Raw genomic sequence first — 12,291 nt, 5'->3', positions numbered from 1 at the left:
TTGGGTCTTTTTCTGCCACTAATACTGTCTACATACAGATAAAATTAATGCACATCATATTATAGGGAAACTTAAAAAATGGAATGCGACTTGAATGCTTGACTTTCTTTAGAAATTGTTGCTCTCCATGTTTTATCCTTTGGAAGGCTTGTGAAAGAATAGTTCACGTCGCTGTAAAAATGCCACTAAGTATAGAATGATACTGTTCTCATTCAGCAGGAATCAGTTGTGCACAGAGCAGCTGGGTCAATAAATGCCCTGAAATCTTGACAGGCAGAGGTTAGATCTTGATGGACTCACATGTACTGTGGAACACTCAGGAGGTTCAGAGTGGTAGAATAAACTAGTAATACAACGTGATACACAGAGATGGTGCACACACAGATAAAGTTCACTGTACCATGGATATCATAGTAAAAATTGTGTCCTATACTAAACGATTACAGTTGGTGGATGCAGACAGTGACTGGGCACTATACTCCTCCAGCTTCATCACTCTATTTTCTGGAGTCAACTCACTCAACTTCAAATGCCTAATTTAGAAGAACAGTTATGCCACCTTCCCCTTCAGTCAAATCAGAGGTTAAGCGGTATGGATGGCAAGAGGGATTACCTATGTCTTTGCAGTGCCTCGTAATCGGAGCTTGAGGAATTTTTGGCTTATGGTTTGCAAATTTTACTGTGTTCTAGGGTGTGTACCAAGCTATGACTCACAGTGTCTAACAAAAAGGTTAGGCACAGCTGTTCATTCTAAGATTAGGACATGACTAAAGACCTGTTGAAGAAAAAAATCAAAACTTTTGGCAAAAGTTGAAGACCAAGACTCCTGTTAAATATGTCTCTCATACAACCAAACCAGTCATTCTCTACAGGAAGGACTGATTTTTAACACAGTAATTTCTTCTTCTAGACCAAACATAAACACAGCATGTTAACCATCTAAAGCTAACACTCATCTTTGCATATCAGTTTACACAAGTGTATTTAACAGGTCTACATTGGCTCTGCAGAGACAATGGCACCACTTTTTCTGCTACTGTAATTAGAACTGTGCAAACTACTGACTTGAAGTGGGAAATCTAGTTCTCAGAGACGACACTACACTGAGGAGGGAGCAGAACTGGCTTGCCACAGCCTACCCAATATGACCTAGAGGGTTAGTCTGGTTCATTTGAAGTCTGTCTTATCTAGTCCTTCAGAATATGACAGAATGCTTTTTTACGGACCACACCAATCATAAGATAAGCAGTTCCCTAGAATTGTAACTAGATGGATTTTCAAAAAGTAAATTCTGATAGTTTTCCAGAACCTTTTATAATATATAAATTGTGGTCTTGAAGAGAATCATCTTACATACTAAAAATACCTATGCGGGCAGGCGGGGGGAATTACATTATACATTCTACTAATAGAATTACATAATTGAGAATGTAAAACAATAAAATATATCAAAGCATACAGGAAACATGAAGGATTCACCAGTCCCCAATATTTTCTATCCAGTCATATACAAGCTACAATTTTCTACATGCATTATAGTTATATACCACACCTATGCTATGTTTATACAAAACTGCTAATCTGATAGTGGAATTCTGACAAACCTTAATGATTTGAGCAGTGACAGAATAAAACATGCATATTTATACAGATAATGGGTAATTTATATGTAGCATATTTGTATTAACAGCAGCAGCTAATCTTCTTCTAAGGTTAACTCCAAACATAAACTAATATACAAATGTCTGTACATAGAATTTCTGTATTTGCTTTAGGCACTGTAGAATGAGTTGTATTCAATGTCCTTTGAAGCCTTAGAATTGTGCAAAGACAGAGCAAGCCACTTATGACTCCAGATAAGATCTGATCAATGAAAGCAATCCCATTCACTTTTATAGCTAGTAAAACGTCCCTGACTCCCATACAATGGAATTACGAGTCATGACAATTCAGCTCTTGATAATAATAGAGAAAATCTTAGAACATTCCCAGAAAATTATGCTTTATATATTGCTCTGTTAAACCTTAAACATACAATGTGAGACCACAAAGACTTTTGGAGGTGATTGTTCACCTAGTGTTTTTTTGTTTGGTTTTTTTTTTCCCTTTTACGAAAGAATGATGGACAGCCACTCCCACAGTTTCTTACTCACATCTTTGTTTGCAGAACTCAAAAGGTACTATAAATCTTAGAATGATCTAGCTATGGAGCAGATAAGATATTGGGAATATACAGAAACTAATTCAGAATGGTGAGAAGCTATTTCACCTACAGCTATTTCAGCTATAGGCCTACCACACAGCAAAAATCTGTAAATGTTCACTTCTAATTTTGTGCACAGGCTTTCTGGGAGAAAAAATCAGTCTTCTGTTCAAATGGAATATACAAATATGGATACTAGTAACTGTCAAGAATTTGCAAAACTGAAATAGTCAAAAGTCTGTGCAGCAAAAATCGTACTAGTTGTAACATATACAACAGAAGAATGGTCAAGAATATAACAGCAAAGCCATGAAATGAAAGCAATGACATTATCTCATGTCTTCCTATTATGCCAGTCCTGGAATGCTTAAAATAGAAACTGCTTTCTCATGCCCCACAAATAAACTGCAATATACAATTCAGTTTGCATATGAAATTATTCAATATTTTAGCTTACTAGGAACTAAAACAAACAGAATAATTAGTTACTTCTTTTTTAATAGGCACCATTTAGAATATGACAGACAAATTTGATGTTATTTAGTATAGAATTATGCAAATAGGTTACAGGTACTGATCCTTCACTGGAGATTTTGAAGCCAGAAATGTAATATGAAATTGAGTCTTTTTATTTCACAAGGCACGAAAAAAAATTCTTAACTGTAAGACTTTGGGTATACTCTTTTTCCACCTGTATTATAAACCCATACAGACATTGCCAAAACTCACAAAGTTCACAATGATGTCCTATTTTTACATTATTTAAAACCTCACTTCCTCCCAAGCATGACTGGGATCTTATTTGGATACCACTCTAGATCAGAACATAAGGAAAGTATTCTGCTATTTAAATTAAAACTGGTTTCTATAATTCTACCTTTTCACATTGTAAGCATTGTGAAAGAAAATGGTTAAAAAGACAAATCTACGCATTGAAATTTAAGAACTTAGAATCTTCAGAATGTATGATTTTGAAAAAGAAAGGAAATGTTGCTTTATTTCCATTGCTAATCCTACAGCAGTCAGATTGATTGGAAAAACAAATAAAAAGGCAAGGATAACAAATTTTGAGAAATCTTTGAGGCATTTTTACTTTTTCAAGCTCTGAGCTGCATCCTTGAAAAAGACGTTTTGCTAAATTGCCAAAACTTGTTTGGTTTTCAAAGTTCTTAGTTTTCAAAATCTTCTATGTCTCACCTACATTCACTGTTTAATTATATATATCAAAATTTCAACTCTTTTTTCTAAGGGTAGAAGTTTGCTGTTTCTTCTTAGTGTCTGTGTCTAGATGACCGAAAGGATAGTATATACTAAATAAGAAAGAAGTTTGATCAAAACTTTCTTCCATAATGGAGAGGATTCTAAGACTGAGTCCAGAAACATCAAACAAGCTTTTTTTTTTCCCCAGCAACTGCTCTACATTTATGTGACTTCATAAGAGACCAGATATAACTTTTCATTTTAATTGTGAAATAAAAATAATATTTAATTTCTAAAGAACAAGAATGTTAAGTGCATACACTATCACCTTGAGTTTTAGTCCATGCAGAGATAAAGACTGATGAGAAGATGGATAGGCTGGTTCATTAACAATGTTAGTTCCATTTCCAGAAAATGTGGAAACTCTTGTTTTCCATAAAGGCAAAGACGACTATTGAGACAGCACTGAAAAAATTGGTTCACAGTTTTTGAGGGGGTAAATCACACAAATTCTATATGCCTAATTGTTTGTTTCTCTACAGGCTTAGAAGTTGCATGTGGGGAAGGTGAGATTCATCTTCACCTAACTTTATCAGTCTCGCTGTTAGAGAATTTAGCCTAAACAGACCACCTATGTCCCCAGTTGTTTGTAACTCAAAGGGTAGCTTACACTCATACAAGTAAATTCTCACAATAGTGCAAAAAGCCTATCCACCTGAAAGTATCTCAGCTAATGTACAAGAATACCAAAGTCAATGCAGTGTTTGCTCAGTGTCATAGCTTTGTGTGCACAGTGAAGTTTATCTGTGTGTGTTTTAAAAATGCGTTCAGCTCCTACATACATGGGAACCCAGGAAGAGTGTCTGCGAAGGAACTCCCAGCAATCTTTTGGGTATTCGGACCCTCATGTTACATCTAGACAAAATTTCCAACTGGAAAAAAATGATACATGAAGGAAACCATTGCATATGGATTCTCTGTAGACCACAGAACCTGGTTAAATTCTACTTAAGCTGATGGGCTAATCAAAATCCAGCCTCCACTATAATGTCATTAAGTCTTGTTTTACAATAATATATTAATATTAATTAGAATGTATAACTTAAAGAGTTACCAAAATACTAACTGTCAGCAATAGTTGTGACTTCCTCATTCCGATACAACCAGCTGACAATGGGCGCAGGTGAACTAGTAACACGGCAAACAACTTCTGCATCTTCTCCCTGCCTGAACTCTTGTGGAGATATTATGTCTCGGAAAGTGAGCTTTTCTGAAAAGGAAGAAAACATAATACAGTAAACGTCTTCCAGTTCACTTACTTAACGTTAAAATTATATGTGACACCAAATCAGATAAAGATGACTATTAAGACTTCTCACTGTGATAATACAGAATTATTTCCATAATATAATTTTCCCAGATAAGACTCAAATGGTCCTGGACTCTTGACTTCCACTTTGTCTGTAGAAATGATTTTACAATAATTTTGCATTATGAAAATCTTTGTGTTATTTATATAAAGTAAGCATGTTTTACAAATATATTTTTCATTGTTTTCAATGTTCCAGAGCCCAGTTTTGAAAATCTAGTGTTTTAGAGGTCTATATATTCAGTTTAATAATCTATTTACTCTCTTGTGTGTTTTATTCCTCATTATTTTATTATTGAATTAAAACCTCATGTTTTTATTCCATCAAAACTTCCATCAAAATCACCAAAATTATTTGGAAAAGTCTTATTAAAAAGGTGGAACTTTAGCCTCACTGACTGTGAAAACCATCAGCTGAGTAAAACATAAAATCTTAAAAGCCAGTGGGAAACTATATGGAAAAACTTAATATTATTAAGTCATAAGCATTTGTAGCATTTTTTTTTAGGAAATAACAAGATTTTTTTAGGCCTGGTGAGGCTTTTAATTATTCCAACCCCAAATAATCAAACTTGATATTTAATTTTATTAGTAGGTTGAGTAAGTTTAGTATTATTAGAATTTAGTGTTAGAAGTCCAAGATGGCATTAATCCATGATCTCATACAAGATCTAATACAGAAACCAATTGCCTGACAAAAAATTCTGGAAGATTTTCTTGCACACAGAAGAAACACTGACCTATGCTCTCTAGGATCAAAGACTGCCAATTACATTTCAGAGGACACTTTGGAGAACCTAAGTCAGAGATGCAACTCCACCTCCACCTTTTTGCATTGATACAAGTGCAGGCTCAAATAGTCCACACAGTTCCCACAGCAGAGGGAGCACACTTTTGTTATATACATCTCTTGTATACTATTACAAAGTATTTGTATTAAATGTTTGTGAAGTATTTGACCATATGTAGGTCAAAAGAAAAACTCTCACAGACATCAGTGAGTACTGAACCAGACACTAGGAGTACAGTGTATCCTGCTTTTTCCTTACAATACATCACAAATAAGAATAACAAAACTTTTATCTGTCAGTTCCCACAAACCTTCACATTTCTTGTGTAGGTCTTCAGGTTTATCTAACCTCAGAATTATTAAAATTACCACATGCAAACACTTCAAAAGATTTCAACCTTGTTCAGCAGTCTGCTAATGGAGTGGCTGGCAGTTTTAAGCATACAAATGAATTCCACAAAACTTGAAATCCTTTGAACTTCCAGCTTTCAAGCCATCATATAATCTCTTGTAACTGCTATCACCGTTTTAATGGTTGTTTTATCAATAGATTTTTTTCAAATTGTCTTTTGTTGTGTATGTCTTTTGTTATTTGAGTTACCTGTACCTTTCAGAAGCAATGCTTTATGATTCTACTCTGTATTTGCTGTCTCATTGCAATTCCTTAGAGCTCAGTCCATCTGCAATTTTAAAATGAATATTAAAAACCTGTTCTCCAATTAAATTAGAGAATAACTCAGCTGAAAGGCTTCTGGCATATGTCCTACCCTTTCACTAACAAAGACCTTGCCTTATATCTTCACAGTGTACTTGTTTAATGTATTGCTTTTAGGCATTTTTGATTGTTTTAAAGAATGTAGTATAATGTAAAGTTATTTAACTAAACTGAAAAAAAAACCCAAACCTCTCAGAGAATCTCTTACCACAACAGAATGTATTTACTTCTCAAATATACTCCTCAATTAGTTGTTTGTAATTGAAATGCATTTTGGTTGCTTATCACATTAAGCTTCAGTGCTTTATGGCAAAATTCCCTTATAAGGCCAAGAATGGGAAAAGACTGACATAAAAATAACTAACTCAGTCTAAACTCCACTTTTTTAATGACATATATTGCACTTTCTGCACTTTTATTTATGCTCATATTTGTAATATGTTGTAGATGTATTTGTAATAAGAATAAGGTTGACGTAACTTCTTTCTCATATTTCCTCTTTTCCATGAGGGGCATACAGTGCACCCTCATAAGGTGGCATTCTAAGATACAAAGGAAAAGTGATCTGCAATATTACAAAGTGGCCATCCATTTCATTTAAGTCTTCATCATAAAATCTATTAACTAAACTCCAGGCGATGCAATTATGTGGAAGATAAGGTTCAGAGCCTGGGAAGATATTTTGATAGGCTTTACTTTCTCAATAGCAGTGGCTTTTAAAACATAGTCTTTCATTTGTTAATTGATAATATTTTACTTACGATAAATTTCCAAAACAACAGTAGCCTCTTGAGTTTGTCCTTTAGCATCTGTTGCTTGACACCGATATATACCAGCATCTTCTATATCTGCATTATAAATGGTTAGACGTGATCGAACACCTTCTTTCTGAACAACCACTCTTTGACTAGAAACAATCTTCTCTCCTTGTGGATTGTACCAATCTATGTTGTCAGGCTCACCAATGGCTACAAACAAAACCAAAAAACAATCCAACATTAGAAGTTCAGGTAGACATTATGCAATGCATATGGCTACCCAATACACAATGTCTATGCAATGTCAGAGAACTGCTAAATTATGAAAGTTGGAAGAAAGTTGGTAAGCAAGGCAAAACTGCAGGCAGATGTATGATTGTTGAGACAGGATAACTAGTAGCTCAAGGATTCAAGAGGGAAAAAAATAAACACAGAAAGGTATGAAGTCTTAAAGGAAAGAAACAGGCTATTCAGCAGTCACTGGAAAAACAGGTCAAGTCATCAGTCAGTTGTGTTGTCAGTGTAGTCAGGCCACGTGTCATTGTCCATGGAAGATGGCAACTCAGCGACATCAAGGATCCACATCAGGCAGCTGCAAATGCAAACCCTTCTCTTCCTGACTGATACCTGCCTCACCAGAAAAGACTCCTTGGGTGTCTCATTAGGTTGGAGAGGATACCAAAGCTTAGCCTAGTAGCTTATTTAACTCCTTAGTTTAGAAAAGAGAAAATATTTTAACTAAAGATATAAAGATATAAATACTAAGATATAAATTACTAAGATATAAATTACTAAGATATAAGATACTAAGATATAAATTACCTGTACTGATACAGACAATTCAAACTGAGTGATTCAGAGTCTGAAGTTAATAGTTTCTAGACTGGAAATGTGAAGCCAGTGAAGATCTACTATTTATCACAATTCTCACAAGTCAATGTGAATATACAAAAATATGCTAATTTAAGTTAATATTGTGAATCTATGAATTAAGTTTCAAATTATGTAAAAGGTCGAAAATCTAACAAAAAATACACACCTACAAGTAAAATGAATACATACCTGTGCATGTGAAGAATTTGGATTCACCCACACTGAGCTCAACTTTGCTAAGTGAAATTGTAACTTGAAGTAGAGCTGAAAAATATAAAGTAGGTTGTGAATACATTTTGGCATTTATCAGTTTAAATTTTGTATTTTTAGGTTTTGTATTTTCTCATTCTATACTATAGAAGCTGTTCAACAAAATCGAGAAGTTTCAGCTAAGCATTGTATCTTTTGAACTGGAGTATATATAGAGGTGGAGAAAACAATCAAAATAAAGAAAAGATGTTACATGAAGGATAACAGCCTCACATCCTAAAACTGAAGACAAAATTCAAGAAAAAAAGAAACAGGGATAGAAATATACACGAACATAAAACCAAAAACCCAATGAGAATAAAGTGACTGGGAACACTCAGCATAGACTGACCAAGGATAAATAATGCCTGACCAACCCCACTGCCTTCTAGGATAAAATGATTAGTTTCATGGATGAGGGAAGAACAGTGGGCGGCAATTACCTTGACTCTACCAAGGCTCTTGACACTGCTTCCCACAATATTCTTGTATTCAAGTGTTTTGGGTATAAATAGCAAGGTTTTGGTAGTGGGGGATGGCTTTTGGCAGGGGTGACTTCTGTGGGAGGGAGGTCAGGGCTCGTTCTGTGACAGACACAGCCAGTTCTAGCTGGCTCCACAACGGACCCGCTGTAGGACATAGCTGAGCCAGTTGGAGGAGTTTGTGGCACCTCTTAGAACACCAAGACAGAGGAACAAGAAGGCCAGAGCAATCGGAGGTGCTCCATGGCATAGTTGGTAACACCCTTGAAGGGACTGTGGCCCATGCATAAGCCCATGACAGAGCAAGTACACCCTCAAAATGACTGTGCCCTGTGGATAACCCACAATGGAACAGAGGAAATTAGTTAGGCAGAAGGAGCAATGGAAGAAAAGAGTGAGAAATAAGGAATGGCAGAAAGAAACCACTATGTCCTCACCCCAACCTCCTGCATCACCCATCACCTCACTGAAGGGACTGAGTGTAACCTGCATTGATGATGATAACAAGGGGAGTGGAGACTAGGAATGGGGAAGGAGAGGTACCTGGGAAAGCTTGGGAAAGGGGAAGAAAGGTGTTTTCCCTAACTGTTTAAGTATTTGTCATCTTTGTTTCCCAATACTCAAATCAGTAATTAAACGTTTATGCTAATGGTTGATAAATAAAGTTAAATTCCCCAACTAGAGTCTGTTTTGCCTACAACAGTAATTTGCCAGTGATTTTCCTGTCTTTACCTTGACCCATGAGGTTTCTCACTCGCAGTTTTCCCATTTTCATCCCTGTCTTGCTGGGGGTGGGGGGAGTGAGCAAGTGGTTGTGTGGGTGCTTGGCTGCCAGCCGAAGCCAACCCACCCCATCAAGTTAGGGTGTTACAGCCTGGATGAGTGGACAGCTAGGCTGGTAAAAACCTAGTTGGATGGTTAGGCTTAGAAGGCAGTGGCTAATGGGTCATACTCTACCTGGAGACCAGTAACAACTGGGGTACTGTAGGGTTCTGTCCTGGGATCTGTCCTATTTAACACCTTTATCAATGATGTGAAGGAGGTCATTGACCTAGAGAGACTGGAAGAATGTATCAACAGGAACATCAGAATATTCAATAAGGATAAATGCTAAGTTCTGCACCAGGGAGGGAATAACCTGTTGGGAGTCACACAACTGGTGAGGAGAGGCTTGGGGGAGCTAGGTTTGTTCAATCTGCAGAAGAAAGCGCTGCAGGGGAACCTAACAGCCACGCACCCATACCTATAGGGAATTCATCAAGAAGACGGAGCCAGGCTCTTCACAGTGGTGTATGGCAGATACACGAAAGAGAAGTTGAAACAAGAGTGGTTCAGGCTAAGCATAAGGAAAAACTTTTTCATGATGTGGACAGTCAGAAAGTGGAGCAGATTGTCCAGAAAGATTATGCAATCTCTGTTCTTTCCAGGTTTCAAGAGCTTACTGGATGAAGCCTTGAACAATCTGGTCTGTCTTTGTAACTGACCCTGCTTTGAGCAGGAGCTTGGACTAGAGACCTTCTTAAGTCCCTTCCACCTTGAACTATCTTATGTTCCCATGACCCTATGAATAACCTACCCACCACAGCCAGTATTATTGGTGAAGGGCTTATTTATACCAAATAATTATGTACTCTTCAATAATCACAATTCCAGCATTATCATCACCCTAAGTAGCTTAGCTCTTTAACATCCATTATCTTACAAAATTGGACAATAAATGTTCATGAACTAATAACAAGGATAAAGAGAGTCACATTAATTTCAAGCTCTAATCAAGACAGAAAAAGTCAAACAGACAAAAAAAGGACTCATCTTTTAGAGAAGAAAATAATCTACATTTTCATTCAGTATTATACATAGTAGAGAACTGGTGTGTATCTGAAGTTTAAAAAAATATTATTTCAAGAATCTGGGGTTTTCAGTCTTGAAATACAGTAATTATGGTCTGTTCTGTGTACGTGGAAATATTTCACCTTTTTCAAAACTGCAACACAAACTACAGTGTATACTGAACATCCCAAGCTCAGTAGATTCCTTTTGTATAATTGGTATAAAAGTCTAACAGGACAAACATCTCTAGAGGTGGGGAGTATTACACTCCAAACTAACTTTTCAGTGTGACAAATTTTACCCATGAATATGTTAGAACTTTAACACATGCTAAAAACCACAATTATTTGGTTCTGTTGGTAGTAAAAATTAAAGAAAAGATGAGCACAGAAAAAAATCATTATTTAAATAGCATTCCATACATATTAATGTGGCAATTATCACAATTAAGAGAAAAATGTCATGATGTAGATTTGCTATTAACTGATGTACTTCCATGTAATCAGAGTGGATAAGCAAGAATTAGACCAGATTCGAATTTTTTGTTCAATAGTCATATCAAAAGCCAAACCAAAAAAAGGCAAAGAAAACTGAAGATTAATTCAGTATCAGTCCGCCAAACTGAATTTAACAAAATTGAGTATTTTCTACCAAAAAAAAAAAGACAAACATCTGTATGGTAAATAACATTTTTCATGAGATGTCCTGAACTGTGTATACTTTTCCTGAGGAGATAATCAAAATTGAACTTACTTTTTTTAAAAATTATTATTAATATTTTATACCCTGCCCCCCATAAGAAAATAGCTAATAATAAAACCCACAAAAAGCCCCCAAGAACACATCCTACTTCAGGCAAAAGTAAATATCTGTGTGTACTCTGTATCTGTTCATGCTCAGTATATAAACTGGGAGGAGTTGGCCAGGAGCAGCAATTGCTGCTCAGGGACTGGCTGGGCATTGGTCGGCAGGTGGTGAGCCATTGCCTCACTTGTTTTTTCCCCTGGGTTTTGTTCCTCTCTCTCTCTCTCATTGTTTTCCTTTTCATTAGAAATTATTATTATTATTTGTGTTACTATTATTGTTATTATTATTTTTATTATTTTATTTCAATTATTAAACTGTTCTTATCCCAACCCACAAGTTTTCTTACTTTTGCTCTTCAGATTCTCTCCCCCATGCCACCGGGGAGGGGAGGGTGAGCGACCGGCTGTGTGGTGCTTAGTTGCTGGCTGGGGCTAAACCATGACAGTTTGCTAATATAAAAACTTGTCAGTCCATAAAGACCACCAGGAAGAGGACATGACTGCCTAGAGGTCATGAAGAAACTGAAGTGGACTGTAAAAGTTTTGAATCTAGTACCAGAGCAAGTACTAGTACCATTCTCATTGCAATAGCAAGGAACACAGTGAAGGGTCCTTTAGAATACACACATAGCACTGACAGAGAAAGAGACTACTATGCTCATTCTCATCTATGGTCTTTACATTCATGGTACCAGAAGCAAAGGACAAGCTTAAGCGTAGGAAAGGAAATGAGCTTCAGACAAAGTTTTATTTTTGTTGTAATAAACATCACGGAGTAATAAATCATCCAGGAGGCTACTCAAAGCCTCACTTCTTTATTTACCTGTCAGGGTAAGCTTCACTTTAACCGCAGGATGTATAACTGCTGGTTGGAAACCAAGGTACTATAAATTCAGAGGTTGGGGAATTTCAAGAAATTAGAGCCCGGACATTTATTTCAAATCACAGACTCACTTTTTAGGTCCTATGCCACCACTTGTCTGGTGGCTTTGTAGGAGTTTGAGCCTTGTAGGAGT

General features: G+C 36.2%; 1 protein-coding gene across 1 annotated transcript in view; it reads right to left on the bottom strand.

The window, feature by feature from the left end:
* NCAM2 (neural cell adhesion molecule 2) overlaps nt 1-12,291 on the bottom strand; it is a 337,227-nt gene that overhangs the window by 138,946 nt on the left and 185,990 nt on the right. Inside the window, exons 3-5 of the mRNA XM_075494582.1 lie at nt 8,098-8,172; nt 7,039-7,245; nt 4,530-4,673 (exon numbers count right to left, since the gene is read on the bottom strand). Coding sequence (XP_075350697.1) covers nt 4,530-4,673; nt 7,039-7,245; nt 8,098-8,172 — 426 coding nt within the window. The remainder of the gene's footprint in view (nt 1-4,529; nt 4,674-7,038; nt 7,246-8,097; nt 8,173-12,291) is intronic.

Source organism: Mycteria americana, chromosome 1, assembly GCF_035582795.1.
Source record: "Mycteria americana isolate JAX WOST 10 ecotype Jacksonville Zoo and Gardens chromosome 1, USCA_MyAme_1.0, whole genome shotgun sequence".
Lineage (NCBI taxonomy): Eukaryota > Metazoa > Chordata > Aves > Ciconiiformes > Ciconiidae > Mycteria > Mycteria americana.
The sequence above is the reverse complement of the archived record's forward strand: the minus strand, read 5'-3'. Positions and strand labels throughout refer to the sequence as shown.